Source organism: Ceratotherium simum, chromosome 12 (genome assembly GCF_057802395.1).
Source record: "Ceratotherium simum simum isolate JZ-2026a chromosome 12, ASM5780239v1, whole genome shotgun sequence".
Lineage (NCBI taxonomy): Eukaryota > Metazoa > Chordata > Mammalia > Perissodactyla > Rhinocerotidae > Ceratotherium > Ceratotherium simum.
Genome location: NC_141911.1, coordinates 59,878,055 through 59,898,558, shown reverse-complemented (window position 1 = coordinate 59,898,558; position 20,504 = coordinate 59,878,055). Strand labels below are relative to the sequence as shown.

Here is a 20,504-nt window from a genome sequence, read left to right as displayed (position 1 = left end):
TATTTACCTATTCTCATATAAACCTTTGATCACATCGCTGACTCTTTAGATTCTTAGAAGTGGACTTTACAGGATCAAAGAGTAGGAACATTATTAAGACCTGGTATCAATTATGATATGCTACCTGGCAGCAATTGCTTTCTAGAAAAGGTGAACTAATTTATACTCATCATTTGAAGTAGTATATGAAGTATAGTATATAAAGTATACAGTACTATATGAAGATTCTGGGCTCATTTTAGAGAGCATAGAATATAAGTAAGTGCTTAACAAATACTTATTAAATAAATGTGTTTTAAAAAATTTATTAAGGAGGCCAGCCCGGTGGCGTATCGGTTAAGTGCGCGTGCTCCGCTGCAGCAGCCCGGGGTTCAGATTCCAGGCAGGCACTGGCGCACTGCCTGTCAAGTCATGCTGTGGCAGTGTCCCGTATAAAGTGGAGGATGATGGGCACAGATGTCAGTGCAGGGCCAATCTTCCTCCGCAAAAAGAGGAGGATTGGTGACAGATGTTAGCTCAGGGCTCATCTTCCTCATAAATAAATAAATAAATAAAATAAAATCTAAAAAAAAATTTAGTAAGACTATTTATATATTAAGCATGTTAGCAATTGTCCAACATATTTGATGCATATGTGTTTTCCTAGTTTACATTTACGTATTTATGTTGTTTAAAAAATATTTATGTATGTTACATGTAAATACCACATACGGTATTTGTGGTGCTTACATACATATTTTCCTAGTTTATATTTACATACTATGGCTGTATTTTGTAGATCAAATCTTGATATTTTCAGTTGTTATTTCTTCCATTATGTTAAATCACTTTTAGGGTTTTATATTTTTCTTTTATCGTTTAATCCATCCAGAATATATTCTTCAGCTACAACATATCTTTAAAACGTTTTTGTTTTAGAAAATATATTACCTATGTGAACTTCTAAACAAAAATGTTTTAAAGGTATGTTATAGCTATATAAATATCATAGATATATATATGTAGGTATATAGATATAGATATTGTATAGATATATGTATATATATTTATGAGCATTTGCACATGGTATAAGATTTCGGGAAGTACATTGTTTCACAATATTTTCTTTTCAAAACTTTCTGAGGATCCTCTCTGACTTTTCGGAGTCGGTCTGGCTCAGAGAGGTGCTTCAGCCACGTGGAAGGCTTGAGAACACAGCCCTGACCCTGTGAGGGAGCACCACATGGTCCGACATTGCCGGTCCTAGGTCAGTATGAGGAGGTCCCCAGTCAAGTATCATCTTCAAAAAACCCAAGACAGTGATTGCGAGTGGTTGAAAAAGTGAAGAAAGAATGTAGGTTTTTCTTAAGGAAGTTCATAACAAGTAAAAGAAGAAAATCCAGTGATTTCAGTGAGTGCCAGTATAGCAGAGCAAAGACAGCTCCTTTTTGTGTGGGATCTCAGAGCTGACGAGTAAAAAATGTAGAGAAACTTCTTAGGCTATGAACTGTGTGCTAAGAGAAACTCCAGAAAAGACCTTGATGACTCTTATTCTATGAAGAGCTGTAACAGATGGTATTTCTTGGAAAAGTGTTCTCTGCCGGCCTGGTTGGTGGTCATGATGTAGCTTGTAGTATCTGCTAATTTACCAAAGATGACCTCAATTCATCAAAGACATTGACAGTTAAGTTGGCTTCTGGCTGTGATGTTCCGGGCTCCCGGTGAAGTGAAGTTGATTGATTTTTCTCATGGAGTGTCAGATGATGGGTGTTCTTTGATGTCACCCTTCCTCCATCTCACCAATCAACCCCCTACCTTCCATTTTTCTGCTGACTCCCTCTTATCCCTTACTCCCAGAGCCTAGTAAAATCAGAAGATTGTGAAGAGGCCAGCTTAGATGAGAATGGGAGAATAATTTTTTAAAACTTATGATACTCTGAGTTCTGCTTCTTATTCTAGCAATCCTCAGTCCAAGAACAAGTGAATGGCGCATTGGCATAACTGTTGCTGACTTTTACAAGCTGACAAGTGGTACATAGCAACCTTAGCCACCAATTTGGATATCCCTTATAAAGAATGTGAAATTCACTTGGGTGGCATGTTTATTGGCGCAAAAGAACTTTCAAACAGAAGAAAAAAATTTTTTTTATACGAAGCTTAGTTCTTTTTTCATTGTTAAATTTTTGTTAGAATACTTTAATTGTCCATCTGACTATTTTATGCTCTACTTAGAAATTTATATATATATGATTTAATATGTATTAATCACATATAAATTGTTTTCACAGATTAACTATAAAAGAAAAACATTTGGATTATATGCTCTTACTATTAATTTTCTGTTACTTAAATAAATAGCTTCAGGTATATCTTTGGAGTATTTGTCCATCCAATTTTTGAAATAATCTAATATTTCATCTAATATTTCAGGAACGAGGATGCATATTCTGTTGAAACTAATTGGCAATCTGATTGTTTTTTGGAAATTGGAGGTGTCTTGCAGACATTAATATCAAGAATGTGCATGAAGCTGCTTTACTCTGGCATATTGTCAGATCTCCAAAACTTCTCTGCCTAAAGTAATATATGTAAGTTTGGCTTCATCAAGATGCCTACAAACTAGAATATGATCTAAAAAGTTGTCATTCTGCAAGTAGCTAACTCTATATCCACACCTGTGAGTTAGCTTCTCCTTGAGTGATATGATTTGTTTTTCTAAAGGAGATAAAGGTGAAAAACTGGAATCTGAGTTTTAGTTGAAATTCTTCAGAACTTCAAGGTAGAATAAAAATTATTAAAAGGATTTTGTGCAAGAGCCAAAATGTAAAATGCTCTTAGGTTTTAAAAGTAAACACTTCTGACTTAAGTAGCCCTTGGCTTTGAACTGTGACCAATATATTATAAAACTAATAAAACTTCAAATTTTCAAAATTGAAAGATAAACTCTCAAGGAGGCAGGCTTCTTACACTGTGCCATTGCTACAGTCTAACTAACCCCGGATATAGTGGCACTCTAATGTTTTTTTTCAAAATGCAGATATATGTTACTAAGAAATAAGGTATTTATAATTACTTTTTTATAAAGTAAGATATTATACTCCCGTTTATATAAAATTTAATGTAATTTAATTTCAGTATATTATTTATACATTGATACCTGAAAGATGACTGAAAAGGTAAATGAGAAATAAAAGTATAATGTCAAAACAATGACAACTGTGGCTCCACGTCTTGCTGTATGTCGAGTTGTCCAACATTGGTTGGTGGCCAATTCCTCCAGTGTCCCTTTGCAGACCAATTGAATTTTTTAGCTTGGAAATTTGTATGAGAATCTTTTTTGTTTATGATTATTATCTTTGTAATACAAATATTTTTTTTCAGAATGTGTCTAGATATTCTTCTATTTTGGTTCATTCTGTTTGGAATGAACTGTGTGTCTGTCCCACCAGGGTCTAAATCACACACCCTATGGATGTACTTCCTTTTCCGTGTTTCTAGCCTGTCCCATCCTACTGAAGTTAACCCTGTGTCTTTGGGTGATATGTGATATGATAACCCTTTCAGTGTTTGGTATATACTTTTAATAAGCATAATATATCTAAATTTACTAGAGAACAACCACTTTTTATGCCTCTATCTTGCAGAGACTAGTCTTTGAATGGCATCTGATTTTCATGGTAATTCTATTTATGTTCTCTTTAAACATGACTTAAAATCTTAACATGTTGGGAACAGTTCACAATGTCAGTTTTGCAATTTGCAATTTCACATGAAAAGATATGAGAAGTCCTACAGTGAAAGCTAGGTTGAACCAAGCATTTCTTACACTTATGAGCACAGAAAATCCTTTCCTGCTCAGTTCCTGTTTACTCCTACCAAGCACATTTTGGGAACTGTGACCCAAGAGAGATCTCCTTAACCATCACAGTAAGCAGAAGGGAGCTAACGTATGTTGAACTCCACCCAAATGCCAAACATTACATATTTGATATGATTTAATTTTTAACAAAAATCTGAGACTGTTTTCTTGTTGTCCTTTTTCTTGATGGAAACTGAGGTCACTAACATTAGGCATGCTTGCTCATGTTCACACCTGGTGCAATCAGGACCAAAATCTGTACCTGACTCCAAGTCCTGTGCTCTTTCTACAAAATTGTGCTGCACTCATTCATTGCATTCCTATTTGGTAAAAGTGATCTCTTGCAGACTTAGGATTAAAGCTTAACTATCTCCACTACTTTTAATGGTAAAAACCTTATTTTTACTTGATTTTGTTTTATTTTTCTGGAAAGCAATTTAGCACACACCTTCTCTCCCCAATAGATAGAGGAGGTGCAGGAGATAGATGTTAAATTATTTGGTGATGAGGAAGAATGAATGTCCAAAGATAAATTAAAAGTTTGCCAAATATCATTAGTGGTAATTTTTTTTTGAAAAACATATGCTAAAACTGGAAAAAATGTAAATTTATGAATATGAATTTATGTCAGAAACCTTGGCCCTCCACTTCCTTATATTTAAAAAAATTCATTTTAACTTTGTAAATTTTCTTATAATTAATCTATGTTCTAGGATTAACCTTTAATGTTTTATGGGAAAGATGGATTACTGTTATACTACTAGAACGTTACTGAAGTGGGAGTAATGTAAAAATAAATTAATGCTAATTGTCCTTTTGGGGAAAACGATCTAGATTTTGCTAAATATTGAAACACATTTTGGTAAAAAAAATACAAAATTTTGCTAGAATACTTGAATATTGTAATGTTTTGCTCAATTTGAATTGCCAAATTTTGACTAATTGCCTCCAGTGATTTATATAAGGAAGATGATACTTCTAGAGACATTGAAACACCAAGGACTATATTGGGAATTAAAAGGACCTTCAATCTCCCCTGGCTTCAATGCATCCTCCCCAGCTGCTAGAATAATTTTCCTTAGACAGTAGAAAGAATAGGAAGGGCCTCTATTCCTTTTGTATCACCCATCAGTGCACACAGAATACAGTTTTATGCAAACAAAAGAAATTTCTAATAAATGACATTGACAATTAATAACATCCAAAATAGATAATTGATCAAGATGAGAGTTAGGATATGTGTAGAACTGACCAACTGTCCAAAAATGTACTGATTCGCAGAAAATTTTGAAGCCGTTGGGAATTTTACCTTCACTTCCCATTGAGGAGCTACTCTGTATTTGAATTAACATTTTATTACAGAATAACCTGACGTTTATAGCCCTAGAGTTTACCTTTGCTGGAAAGAAACACCATCATCCCACTGATTTTTAAAGCAGAACTCATCTGGTATAGTCCTTACACAAAGGAATTCTATTTCCTGTGATTTATTTATTGACAACCTATTAAAATTTAAATTATCAGTTATATGCAAGTAAGCACTTCAGCAAAAGAAATAAGGAAATTACACATGGGCTTTGGTGGTTTTGTTTCATCAAAACTTTTCCCAAGTTTGCTTCATTATAATATCTTAAGAGGCTTTGTCAGATTTAGGAGAAAATTCAAATGAAGAATTGTATTTTATTTTTTATTATGGTGTTTTCCACTTTAAAATATATTAAAATGTACTGCACAATCATCCAATGTAATATTTTTTAAGACTGGTAAGCTTAACATTTGAATTGTTTAACTCATCTGATTATTTTGAATCTGATTATATTATTGTAAGGCTACCACCAGTCCTACTTTCCATTTTCAAAGATATCATAAAGAAAATATACATATATATGTATGTGTATGTATATTCCGCACAATACCGTTGACATAAACTCTCTGAACTTTAACTCCCACGTTTGTGATTAATTAAGATTCTTTTGTTTCAAACTAGAGAAACTAACTCTGACTGACTGAAAGAATTAATTGGAGAGACACTGGGTTACTCAAGGAAGCTGCGGAACGTGCTCAGTCTTAAGGGGCCAACACAGCAACCACTGCCTCCGCAAGGTGCTCTGCTGACTTGAAGTTCAAATGCCAGCAAAGGAGTGTTCAGCTGGCCTAGTTTGGATCCCATGGTTATTCCTTGCCTAGGAGAGGGCAGAGCACTTGAGATCAATCTGCGTCCAGTAGGGAAAGAGATAATTCTCCTGAAGGATATTGAGGTGCTATTCCAAAAAAAAGATGGGTGCTTGGAAAAGAAAGTAACACGTCTCTCTGATACCTTTAATGGAGTATTATGCTAGAATAACTTTTTGCAAAGAACCAGGAAGTCTTCTATTTATTTGTTATTATTCTTTGAGTATGCACATACAGTAGAAACCAAAGATACTTAAGGAATGATATTGTCTAATAATTGACTTTAAAACATATAATTGACAAGAGGTGTCAAGATATGTCTAAAATTGAGTTAATTGGAAGTGTCCTAATTTATAAATGAGGTAGTTATTGTATTTGTAACCCAAGTTTTAACCCCAGGCTCATAGAGATAGAGAAATTTATTACGGTATTTAGAAAATTCATGATTTTATTCACAAGTATCTGTTGGAAGATAATGCTCCATGGAATTCTTCCATTTCTGTACATATTACAAGCAGGGGCACTGAATGCCTTAGTTCTGGATTATCTTTTCAAAAATGTTTTTATTGTAAACAGATTCAGAAAATAGAGACAGTGTCTCCTTCCGGAGTAAATGGCAGACAGGTTTGTTGTCCAGTATAGTAAAGATAATGCCTCCTTCCAGAGCAAAGTCAGGCAGGCTTACTGTCCGTTATAAAAGGCTTTGGTTCTCTAAGCTCAGGGTTCCTTTCTTGTAACGCAGCCCACTGCATGTGTAGGTGTCACCTGGCTCTGTTCACTTCACCCTGAGGGAATCAGGCTCGGATAACTGGCACAAGAAAATGCTGATACTGTGGCTACTGCTTTTACTGTGAGTAATGAAGTCTTCTGTCTCTAACGTAGGAGTCTTATGTCTTCTGCCAGCATCCATGAAACTACGGCAGGCTGACTTGTAAAATCTCAGACCTTTATAGTTCATGACAACATCTTATTAGCTTTTATCAACATTGACATTTTTCTTTATAGCTATAGAAACCAAAGAATTTATTGAGTCCCTACCACATGCTAGCCACTGTGTTAAGCTCTTTATATGCATTATATAATTTAATCCTTAAATAAGCGCATAAATTAATAACCATCATTTTCATTTTGTGCCCAAGCACTTAGAGAAAATTAAATTCGTTAGAATTCGTCTCAAAGAGAGACTTGCAATTTTTTGTTTGTTTGTTTTGGTGACAGAATGTGTTGATAATCCTCTTGGGTGGAGGGTAAGACCTCAAAGACACATTTGCAAAATAAGTGATGGTGATTAAGCAGATATATTTTTGACAAAGGGGGAGATTTTTATTGCTACTGAGGGGAGGGAAAGAGTTGGAAGTTAGAGAAAAGGTCAGAGGCTGGATGCTAAGTGGAGATAGGCAGAAGAGAAAGTGAAAATAAAAATAAGGTGATACAGCTGTGGTAGAGGGGAAGGCAGGGCACACCAATATTAGATAGGAGACTTCTATGGGATGCTATGAGTGCGACCCCCAGGACACCACACATCTTCAGGGCGGACTGCACAAACCATAAGAAAATCATTACAGGGATTAGATTACTTGTGGATCCTCTGAAAGGTTCTGAATTTTACATCCGGGTTTACATCCAGGTTGACATGAAGTTTGGAGGTCATGGTGAGATGGCAAAACAGAGAAGGCAAGCCATATCAAAGAGTCTGGAGGCCCGCACATAATATCTGGATACTTATTCAAGGAAAACCTGAAGTTTGGAGAGGTTAAGTATTTTGGTCAAACTCACCGAGTTTCTGTGCTGCATGTTGGGAGGGATAAAAATAATTAAGGTACCTGCTCTCTAGGAGCAAATAGAGGAGCAAGCAAAATAGACACGTAAACAAATAGTTTATAAAACAATGTTACTAGTATAATGATGGCTAAATGTATGAAGCAGGTGTGGTTGGGAGCGTAGAAGAGGAAATGAGTGAGTGCCCCAGGGAGCACTTCTCTGAGGGAAGCTCGCTATTAGGCCAGGAGGAAGGCCGCTGACTATTGGTGGTGGGAGGATGCTTGAGGGAGAGCTGTTTGGTTGTAAATTGTCTTGGAAGCCATGATAAAGGTTTGTGTTTTATTCTACAGGCCACTGGTTTTCAAACTTTTTAAAACAGTGTACACCTTTTGTCAAACAAACTCATAAATGGAGCTCTAATCTCCAATCAGGCGGATGTGGAGCTTCTCTCTGTGAATCAGGTAGAGGGCCAGGGCCCGAGCACTTGACTCCTCCTTGCCCTGGTGGTGGCACTTAGGACTGCTTGGGGGGAATTTGTGTTGTACCCAGTTTGATGACAACAGAGCCTCTGACACTTTTGCTGGGCTGTCAAAGGACGGAACTAAACTATCTGATTCTTTATTTGAAATTTATTCTTTCCATTTTCTCCTCCTCTGCTATTCTCTCTGAGCGTATAGCAGCCGTATACGGATTTTTTCGCCAGCATGAATCGTATTCCCACACTATCTCCTTAGGCCTTAGAAGGCCTAAGCAATTACAGAGAGTCTTGGTTATAAATAATAATCTTCTTTAGCATATACTATAATAGCGGCCTCACTGGTCTCCCCGAGCCTTTACTGCACGTACACGTCCGTGTGAGGGCTGCTTGAGGAGAGACGTCCGGTATCGTGGCTGGAGGGCTGGGGTAGCTCAGTGTGGGGCAGGAGCAGCATGGAGATGATCCACAAAACTGAACTCGTTCAGCAGTAGCAGAGGCTCCGGGGCCAGTGCTTCTACAAACTGTGAGCCACTCCTGGAGAGGTTAGGAGGGATGTGGGGCAAGGTGTCCCCCTGACATCTGGACTACAGTTGTAGCCCAGGTGAGGGGTGGTGCACCTGTGAACCGATGGTGAGGGATCTGGAGGAACAGAGATTCAAGCTATATTGGGGAGGTAGAACGGGCAGCACCTGAAGACCAATTAGAAGAGGCAGAGGGTGAGGGGCCAATACCTCACAGGTTTCTGGTTTGGGGGACTAGATGAATGACAATTACGTACATGAAAATAGGGAATAGAAGACAGAGTGGGTTTGGAAGGGAAGATTCCATTCAGCTCGGTTTAAGCCACGTTGAGCTCCTTCTTAGGAATCAGGAGAGAGGTCTGGATTACAAAATGGGAATCTGGAGACCCCCATGTAAGTTACCACATCTCCTGAACTTGAGATTATACCATCTACCTTCATTCTAGCATCCATCTTGCCTTTTTGAAACTTCCATTACCTAAAAGGAGAAGGAGAAGAGTACGAATAAAGAAACAGAGGAAATTGAAGGGAGAGACACATGGTTTTGGTCTAAAGAATTCAGGAGCGGTCGGAAGACATGAGGTCCTCCCTCCCAGGAATGGGGGAAAGAAACTATACAAGTTAGAATCAAAGGACGAGAGAAAGTGTAATTCTCATTCTTCGCATGCAAAATCTTGCTCCATTTTGTAACCCTTGGAGAGAAATGCAGAGTATCTCAGCCTGGGCTGGACTCTGAGATCTTGCAGGAGTATTTGCACAACCTCCCTTCCCAGGGCAAAAGGACACAGCCTGAGTGTGGCAAGTGCACATGACGTGACACACTGAGCAGTTTCACCAGCACTGATTTCTCTTAAAATACACTCCAGATATGGCTGCGTCGGGAGCAGGGTTGTGTTCCCACTGTTGCTTCACTACCACGTTCTTTCACAGGGCCTGCCCGTTCCTGGGAGATGCTGCACGCACGCGCTCTTTCTTTCACACGCCTCCTACAAACCAGATTCCAGGGGGGACTCCAGAGAAGAGCTTTCTTCTTTTGAGTCCTTTTTCCATGTTTCTTCTGCTTCGGCACAGCCAGCCCTCCTGCCTGCGGAGGCCGCTCTGAGTGGAGCAGGCCTGGCTCTTGCCGGCTGTGTGTGTGTCTCTGGTTGACTGAGGGTCATCGTCCTGCGGCTGCAGATGAGGCAGAGGGGAGCCGTGAGGCTCCCCCACAGATGTGCAAATGGAATCGCCCATCAATGTAAGCACATTCCCACCCGTCAAGAGCACTCTGGAAAATCAGTTAACACGATGAATTCTCCCAGCAAATTAATTCTCAGTAATAAGGTAAGCACATTGGGAAGCCCTAAGGGCTGTGTTTAGTTTACCAAAACAGTATTACATGACCTTTGTAAGTTATGCTCCTCTTTCTGATGCTGGAATGGAATAAAGTGGAAGGAGAGCATAGTACACAAATTAGTGAAATTCATACACTCCCACAACATTAAAACTCCCCTCATATTGGCAAATTAATTGGTTCTAGACTGCAACATTATCATGACCTTTAGGAGTCAGTATTCTTGCCAAGAATACTTTGTCAGTATTCTTGGCAATGTATTATACACACAAGGATTTGAGGCAAAATGGAAAAAGTTAGTTTTATTAAGCAAATTTTTCAATTTGAATAAATCTACCCAGTCACCACTGGAGAAACTAGAGACCTGTAGTGTTGCCCACAAGGTTAGGAGGCAGAGGCAGTGTGTGTGTGTGTGTGTGTGTGGTGTGGTGTATGTGTGTGTGGTGTGTCATGTATGTGTGTGTGTGTGTGGTGAGTGGTGTATGTGGGTATGTGTGGTGTGTTGTGTATGTGTGCATGTGTGTGTGTGTTGTATGTGAGTGTGTGTGGTGTGTGCGTGTTTGGTGTGTGTGGTGTGTGGTATATGTGTGCACGTGTATGTGTGTGTGTATGGTAAGGTCTGTGTGGTGTGTGTGTGTGGTGTCTGTGTATGGTGAGGTGTGTGTGTGGCATATGTGGATGTGTGTGTGGTGTATGTGGGTGTGTGTGTGGTGTGTGCTGATAAAAGTTTTCTTTTCTGTGGAATCACAAAGGCTTAGAGTATAACTGTTTCCCCGTGACCCCTTCTCCCTTAGAGCAAAATACTGATGAAAGTGAAGAGGTAGATATGTAAGAAGGAAACTAGGCAAGAGAAATTATTTCTAAAATTATTGAAAAGTAGAGATTATAGTAAATATTTTCTTTTCTTTAGAGCTATGTAATGGACCTTAAGCAATTTTGAGCCAGGAAAAGAAGGATCATAGTGTGGCTACAACAGCAATGCAACTGATTTGATGTCTCCCCAGAATTTAATATCGCTGGGGTCCCCAAGGAACTGGGAAGAAAAATGGCAGAAATGAAAAAAGAGCAAAGGGACCCTCAAGTTGAGGAGAATAACAGCTACTAAATGACTCTGTCCTCCGCTCCGGATATGGATTCAACCAAAAATAGTGCACAGAGACAGAGGCAGTGTGAGAGGTTGTGTGATGCCTAGACATTTTTGAAAATAAGAGAGTATTTAAATAATAATTGTTAAATTGAGTTATTGAATTGGGAGCTCGTATGTCTTTTAGATTAGATTCTTCTAGTGACTGAGCTACATTAGAGGCGTCGATACATGGAAGCAACCACTCAGGCCCATACTTGTACCATTTAATGCACTTTAACATTAAATTTATATTTTTGTTTTCCTAGCCTAAATGAGATACTTCTCTTAACTTAAGGAGTGTCTGGACGCACACCCGGTTGGTGAGCAGTGCGGGGTAGGTTTCGGAGAGACGGAAGAAAAGACCTGGAGACGGTGAAGGAGACATACAGGTTTATTGGGAGTTACTTACAGGGAGGTCCAGTGGAGGCCGGCTGGACGGAAACGTGCACCCGCTACCGTGGGTGGGGAGGAGGTTTCTTATATAGGCAGGGGACACAAAGGCTATATGCTTGCCAAGGGTCTGTCCCTGGTACGACCAGCGTTCCCAGGAACGGTAGCTCACGTGGAGGGGCTCTATGTCCCTTTAAGATGTGATGTTCTTTAAATGGGATAAGGTAAATTCCAGGCTGGCCAGGCCCTGGATTGTTAGAAATCCCAGCACTGGGCATCCTGCTCAGAAGGGAGCCAGAAAGACATATGGATGCAACGGGTTTGTGGGCTCTTGCTGAGCAAGCAAGGCCCAGGCCCTACAAGGGGTAACTTACAAATTCCATACAACACATAGTATTTTTTCCTATCAAACTATTTTCTCCTAAGAAGTATGCTCCTGTAATTCAACTTGATGAAAACCCAAAAGAACCATAAAAAAAGGTAGAACTTGCTGGGAGTTATCTAGAAAGCAGAATTATAGCATGCACAGAACTGGGTGGCCCTGGTTCAGACAGTTTTCAATCCTGGCTCTGCAGCTTTCCTGCTGTGAGACCTTGGGGAAATGACTGAATCTCTCTGTGCCCTAGATTAATCATCTGTAACAAGGGGATGATTATACCTCTCTTGCTGGTGATGGAGCTCAGTAAATAAACTTAAGAAAAAACCATCTGGAAGTTAGTCCTTGCTTAATAATAGCAATTTAGTCCAAACTAACCTTTTTGTTGATAAGAAAAATGGTGTCCAAAAAAAATCTACGCTATTGAGCAATGGAGGCTGCCCACCTCCCAGACCTGACCAGACCCTAAGGAAGGTTTTCTTCTGACTGCTCATCACAACCAGGACAAAGTGAACACACTTTTCTCCTCATGTGATACCTTCACATCAAAGACCAAATTCTCCATGGTCATCAAACACCTAAAATATGCCTAGTCTTACATTTTCTAAGTAAAAGAGACTGTGTGATGGGCCTTGCTCTCCTTTTAAAGGGACACAGCTATTTCCCACGCTATTTCCACAAATTGTGTGATAATGCAGCAAGTGCCTCTGCTGAGGGGTATGACCCGTATAATGAGCTGAGACAAAGAAGTCCCCAAACAAATGACAAGGGGAGCCGGACACAGGAGGGACTGGCTGACTCCCAGGTGGAGGTTGGAGAAATCTGTCTTCTTGGAATGGTAGTTGCACTCTGAGGAAGGGGTCCTCGTCTCACGTTTGTGGTCACCCACAGGGAGTTCAAATTAAATTAGGTCTCACTGAAATTGGATTTTCTCCTATTACGTTAGCATTTGCACAATCTTGCCAATGTTTGGCAACTTGCTAATTAGTAACAGGATGACTTCAGTAATAGTAATAGGATGGTTGAATCATGTTTTACTTCTGTTGAATTGACCCATAACAAGCCTATCAAGGGGTACTTCCGGTATGTATGTTCAGTTTTTATTCTGGTGGGCACACCTTAGTTGACAAACTTAATCCACCACTAGAAGTTGATATTACAATGACTTTTTCACTAATCTGAGGAAATAGAAATCAAGAAAAAAATATGCCAAAATGTTTCAATGCAACTGACTTGTTAACTCTGTTGTTTTTCTGACTCACTTATACTGAAGTATTGCCCAAGGATGATTTGTCTCCTTAATAAGTAGCAGCAAAAACAAAGCATTAAAGAATTCATGTGAGAGAAAGATAATTCTTTCTCAAGAATTATGTTTGAGTAGCTCAAGACCGAGACTGAAAGTATTTAACTGCCTAAGGCTCTCTCACCTTCCCATTACACGAAGATTCAAGCATTTCCAGAAATTTTTTAAAACGAGCTGGAATTAAGCAGCATAACTTCTGGAAGTTGGAACTAGATAGGCTCAGCAGTACATCTGGATTGTTTTCTTTCACATCAGCTTCAGCTGATGCTCCTGGTTTTCTTCAGGTACTTCTAGAAGTCTGGACTTCCATGGATCTCACACCCCTGCTATACCTCTCCTCACAAGCAGGATCTCCAGTTGGTCTTAGCAGAATCCTTATTAAATGGGTGAACTAAGTACTTTTAAATCTGCTTAATCTTCAGACATCTGTCATGCCACTGTATAATTGAACTGCAATAAAATTTGCATACATTCATTTTCCATTTTAATTGGTTTGAGAAGTCAGAATTATGTTTTTCATTAATAATTACTCAAATCCATAGGAAGGAAAAACACAGATTTAACTGCAAATCCATACATCTCTGAACTACTTCTATAAGTAAATATGAACGCAGCAAAGCAAACACCATCACATTAGGACTTTACCTCATAATCTAGTCCACGTGAAAATGAAGTAGGCTCGCAATTTCCTGTCATCTTAAAAGAAATTATCTGTTTAAAGAATAGTTTCAAGTTTATCATTTTATTCAGATTGAACCAATCATTTAGTTTAAGGAAATATATACACCTCTTTAATCCCAACATAGTATCCAGTTAAACCAGCTAAAGAACTAAGCCCCTTTAAATATAATGGGAGCAAAGTTAAAAATTTACAACTGCAGAAATTTTTCCCTCAGGGAATATATATTTAAATCAACATACAATATCATTGCACTAAAAGTGGAGTTGCTGAAATCATGAAATCACCTCCGTAAATCCAACAGCAATATGCTGAAGAGAGGTCCAAGGAGTGGCCTATAATCCATCTGCCAAATCTCATTTCGAGACAACTGGAAGTTGTGCTTGGCTGTATAATACTGGCTCCTCAGACTTGATCAGGATCTCAGCTGTCACAAGCCTTTTCCTCTGTCCATGCCAAAGTGAAACATTACCAGGCACAAATAATGGAGTAGATGATGTACAGTTGTAGCAGACAGAGCCACAGTGAAAAGAAAAATGAAGGCCCTCAGCCAAGCTCTCCCTCTGCTCGTGTGCTTCTACTGATGGACTTTCTTTTCTGAGGAGAAACCTATGAAAAACAGCAGGAAAATGTTTCAGATTAAAAGTTAAAAATTCATTTCTCTTCTCCTGGCTTGGGGCTAACATCAACTTCGAGGCTGGTAAAAAAAGAAATATTTTATTCGTGAGCTCCCGCAAGTTTACACTGAGAAATCAAGAGGCGGGAAATGGAGGGTTATTATTTTAAGCATTGACATATGCTTACCATTTTGTGAAATCAGTTGTGGCCTAGTTCTAATCAGGCCTGAAGAGGAACATTCTTTACTACTTCTCATTCTTGCTGGCATTTTGGTGGCTCGGACATTTGCTTATGAAAGTAAGTCATGTATGTTGCTGTTTGGTTCAGTGCTTACCCCATGGAAAGATAACTTGCCAAGTAAACTAGTTTTAAAATATGGTACTGGGCACATTATTGTCAGAGCCATAGAAAAGATCACAGTTCTTAAGATGTGTTAGTGTATCATGAAGACTAATGTGAAAAATATGGCATATTTTAGTAGGACCGGGATAGAATGCCACAAATAAATACCGTGAGGAAGACAAAATCCAAGAAATCTACTCATGGCAACAGAAAAAAAAAAATCACATAAATGCCAAGAAATAAGGTGTTTTCCTTATTTATGAAAACAACTTTGAATATGTAAAATGTTTTATACTTGCTTCCCTGCATTTGGTATTTCAAAGACATGCTAAACAAACATTTCGGTAAAAGGGAGATAATAAGTTACTTTTCCAGGCTTAAAAAATATGCTTATGAGAACTGTGGCCATTACATTAAAAAGATATCTCATATGGTAAGAACATAAATTTGGACCCAGAAACATAATCCACTGATATAACCAATCTGAAGTTTAGATTTACTCCATTAATGAAACCTAGGTATCTTAAAACATTAAGAAAAACCAGGTCCTCTGTAGTTTTTATAGTGCCCTTGTGAAACAGGTGTAGAGGCAAGGGTCATTATCCCCATGTTTTAGATGGAGAGAGGCTGTGGCCCACAAGAGAATCCATGGCAGAATGGAAATCTGAACGAGAGCTAAGACAACTTTTCAGTTCCTTGAAGGGAAGCCAGAGTGTCCCCATACAGCGAAGGTGAGAAGAGACTTCTGTCATGTGACTGGGCTCCATGCTTTTAAAGGCAGGACAAGAGAAATGCCACAAAGGAATCATGGGTCCTCACAGTGCTAGGAAGAGTCAGCTTTGCCTTATTGGCTGGTGAAGAACTCCTCTCACTAATTGTGTGCCTGGTTATTTATGGATGGTATCTGTTACACTCTATGCTTTTATGTTCACAAGAGTGGAGGTTAAGTAGCAAGAGGCTGACGTGATCTGAGTAGGACCCAGAGATCTTGGTGGCAGAAGCCACGTCTTGAGTCCACATCAAGGATCAGCTGAATGGGAAGTTCAGTTGCTACTAAGAGGGGAGGGAGTACCAATGCAGACCAGGGGTTAAAAGGATTGAGCGGGCTCTGCTCTCTGCATGCACACTAACCTCTTAGAAAGTGGATGCTTAGGCAGGAACAGTAAGGAAACCCAGGTAAGTAAAGGTTCTTCCTAGTTGGGATGCAATATATAATATATACCTTGCTTTCTTTCCCTGTAGATTTTTATCTTCCATTTAGAGAATTACTGCAATTTTATTTACATAGTAGAATTGTGAATAGTCTAGACTTATTGTGTGCGTTTTTCTTATCTAGGCTCTATCTATCTATCTATCTGGATATATATTTGTTTATATATATATTACATACAATACAGTATATATATATGTCTACTATATATATTATATATACATGTAATATATAGTATGTATAATAAATAGTATATATGACAAATATGTCTATATATACAGATTAGATAGAGCCTAGATGACAAAAGTGCACACAATAAGTCTAGACTTGTCACATGTAATCTATATACATATATATACACTATATATATATAGTTGTTAATTAGAATGTTTAGCATTTGCTTATAAAATCCATGTTTGAATAGGAATATACTTACCACCTATATTTTCATATATTCATGTACATGTAAATATCATTTTACACTTTATTTAATGTTCCCTTAGCAAAATCACTGAGTTTACTGAGATGCTGACCTTTATAGCTTTATAAGGTGAGAAGGCATTTCTCCTGCAATTCTTTTCTAAAAATCTAGAAACAGGCATAAAATTATAACTCTCTAAATTTTGATTAATATTTTTTATTAACCACTGGAAAAATAATTAAGAAAGTAATATATTTTATAAAAGAAATATTCTTAATGTTTTGTCCATTTGTATTGAAAATTATACTAATTTTCTTCTGTCTCTTACACTCAAGCAGCTTTTACTATTTACACTGGTTCCTTTCTCTCTTCATACTGCTGGGAACTGAGAACTCCAACTAGTCCAGCCATTTTGCCAATGTAAAATTATCTGTAATGTTTAGATATAAAGATAGTTATAAAAAGACACAAACTGAGAACTAAAGACTCTAGCTTTCAAGATTGGACGGTCAGAGTTTATTTGAATAAAATACATGCAAACTACAATCCTATTATATTTTAGGTCATGTATAGCATGGAGTCGTCCATGATTCTTAGCGGTCACAATGTGGGCTTGGGAGCCAGACTGCCTGGGCTGTGTATGTCCCGGCCAATAACTAGCTGTGTGGACTCAGACAACTTACGTTCTCTCTCTCTGCCTCAGTTTCCACATTTATAAAACAGAGACACAGCAGTACTTGTTTCGTAGGGTGGCTATAAGGTTTTGATGAGATAATATATATAAAACACCTAAAATAGATTCTGGCATATAGTTAGTGTTATGAGTTAAACTGTGTCTCCCTAAAAGATACGTTTAAGTCCTGACCCCTGTACCTGTGAATGGGACCTTATTTGGAAATAGGGACTTTGTAGATATAATCAGGTTAATATGAGGTCATACGGGATTAGCCTAATCCAATATAACTGATGTCCTTACAAGAAAAAGAAAATTTGACACAGACACAGACACAGAGGGAAGACGGCCATGTGAAGACGGAGGCAGAGGCAGAGATTGGAGTTATGTGCCACAAGTCAAGGAATATCGGGGGTGACCAGAGGCTGGAAGAGGCAGGGAGGTGCCCCCCTAGAGGCTCCGGAGGGAGCATGACCCTGCCCACACCTTGATTTCAGACTTCTAGCCTTCTCTTCTAGAGAGTAAGTTTTAAGCGCAGTTCGTGGTGCTTTGTTATGGCAGCCCTAGGAAAGGAATTCAGTCAGTATTCAGTTACTTAGTTATTATTAGACATTAGTAAAGGCCAGTTACAATAGCTGGGCTTTCATCTTCTATACTGTAAAGAAATAATTACGTTTGCTCACAACACAATCTCAATGCCTACATTTCATACCTTTCCGAATATACAAGAATTGAGCTCCAGCTCATAAGACAAAGGTCAACTCTGCACCATATGAAAAATCTGGAAGGTACAGAAGTGACTGGCATGCAATATAGTCAGAAAACGTAGCTTTTTGACATTTCACAAAGGAAACAAACAATATGTTTTCAAGGTTACACTAACTCTGCTGTGCCGTAATTGTTCTAGAAACATGGAAGTCATTTTGCATCCCATTCTGATAACAGATGAAATGAGATTAAAATGTTCTTTGCAAAATCCCGTGTTTCTAAACCAAAACTGTAACCCGTTAACATCTGTGGACTTTAATGTATAAAAATACCGTTATTTAATGCTATGCAGAGAGAAAGCCAAGCAAATCTCAAAAGACTTGAAAACCTTTATGTAAATCTCTGGTTTTTGAAAGAAGAGTTGATTTTCAATGTGTCTCCAAAGCAGTCTAAAATAACCACAGACGGTAACTGACAGCAAAGCTGGAAGTTAGTTGACCTACAGACTGTGCCATGTGGTACTCAGTACCTACGGGCCTTAGGCCCTGGCTAGGGAGTCCTTTACTGGGTGTCCCATCTTTAGAGGACCCTGCTCTGCCTCTCCTCTGGCCATACCTCCCTTCACCGTGTTAGCCTGCCTTCCTCTCGAACAGGATCCTGGTACCCACACACACCCCCCAAAATTCTCTGCCCCAGTGACCTCGGCTCTGCTTCCAGACCTCGTGTGGTCCTCTTCCCCAGGTCTGAAGGCTGGCCAAGAGGTGCTGTTTGTAGTGTGGTGAGGGGTATATGGATGAAACTGCAATGTGCCAGCTGAGCTGTCCCCAGATTCACACTCAAGACCCCTCACAGTGGGGAGGTGGGAAGAGAAAGGGATGGGCCACAGCTCAGGTCTTCCAGGGCACTGTGTTCTGGTACGGAAGTGGTTGGAATCTGAGCATTCTAAATTTTACTCTGACCTTCCAGGTATATTTACCAAGGTAGGAGGATAGACTATCCTAACAGTTTCCAAGCTTGATTCAGGACGTTTAAATATTTACACATACAGGATGCAGTTCTCCCTGTATTCTTGGCCCAGGCCTGGGAATGTTAAAGGGGGGGTCTACTGGGGTCACAGAAATTTAATTGTCTATTACCCACTGTACCTTTTAAAAATCACAAGGCCACTGCTCTACAAATATTTAATGTATACACATCAGAGCCAGTATTTCAGGTTAAATTGTCATAAGAGGAATAATTATAAGGGAAGATACTAGGATAAAAATATAATGTGCTAATATAATGGGGTCAGAAAAGTCAATTTGTCAGCAGGAGTCACAGGAAATTAATAAAAACTGAGAACTAAGACAATCTATAAAGCGCTCATTAACTAATATTAATTTAAATATCCACATTTCTGAAAAGAGTCATTTTCATTTAAATATAAATAAAATATTTTAAGTATTTATTACAGAAATAAAACTTGCAAGAGTTTTAAGAGATACTTTCTGTTTATAGATTATCAGCGACAGAGTCTAATTTTTCCACTCATTTTCCCTTCCATTGCTTGAATTTTGGTATTTCTAGTCAAAAACACAGGGTATACTGGCTAGCAGTATATTCTTGAAAATGGAGGATAAATACGTTAGTCATACAATAAAACAATGACTACTATCATAATAAAAATATCTGTATAATCAAAAGATTTCTAAGTCTATATTTGCTTAATAATCAATACCACAAAATTATTTTTTTAAGAATTCTGACCAATTGGGTTGGATCTACAGATCAAAAGGAGCTTTCCAATTAAATGAAGCCAAAAATAGCCAGAATCACTACTGAAATTAAATAATGGCACATGAGATGTTTGTGACAAGGATGATTTCAGAGCTTCTGTCAGTTCTTTTGACCTGACTTGAGCTTTGAAATAGCATCAGATTTGGAAGCTAGAAGAGGAGCAATAGGAATCCCGAACTGGTAGATTTTTGAGTAAGGAATTTCTTTCTAGGGTGGTCCCCTAGCTGTGATCAGCCCTCGTCCCTGCTGCAGACAAGTCACAGTCTGCTGCAGAGCTGTGTTGGTATGGAGAAGGACAGGTTTCAAACGGCAACATACGCCACTAGTTACCACCAGGGCTGCCCAAGCATAGATTAGTTCACAACATATTTATTACATACTTATTCTTACATAGCCCTGTGCCTTTTCCCTGTCATGTTCTAAACGTCAAGTGAGTAGCACAGATAATAAATGTTATGAGTTCATAGGAAGGAGAAATTATTGAGGGTTAGATACTAGTCATATAATTACAAGTTAAAGCTCTCTCATTCTCATTTTTATATCTATAATTTCAGAAAATTTTAATATAGTAAGTGGGGTATTTTTGCTATAAGATGCGACTCAAAGCACAGGTTTTGGAGTCTTGTGCATCTGAATCTAACCCCCAGGCTAAATCTTAGTAACTGTAGGATTCAGGAAATACTTAAATTCTCAAGCCTCTGTCTCCTCATCTGTAAAATACTATAAGAATAAAGCCTACTCTATAGCATTGTTGTGAAGATTAAAACAATGCTTTAAAA

The 20,504-nt window shown here is 38.5% G+C and overlaps 1 protein-coding gene across 1 annotated transcript in view; it reads right to left on the bottom strand.

Moving 5' to 3' along the window:
- Window positions 1–13,956: 13,956 nt before the first annotated feature.
- TNIP3 (TNFAIP3 interacting protein 3) overlaps window positions 13,957–20,504 on the bottom strand; it is an 87,140-nt gene continuing 80,592 nt past the window's right edge. Inside the window, exon 13 of the mRNA XM_014784548.2 lies at window positions 13,957–14,586. Within this exon, the coding sequence (XP_014640034.2) occupies window positions 14,555–14,586 (32 nt within the window). The 3' untranslated portion in view covers window positions 13,957–14,554. The remainder of the gene's footprint in view (window positions 14,587–20,504) is intronic.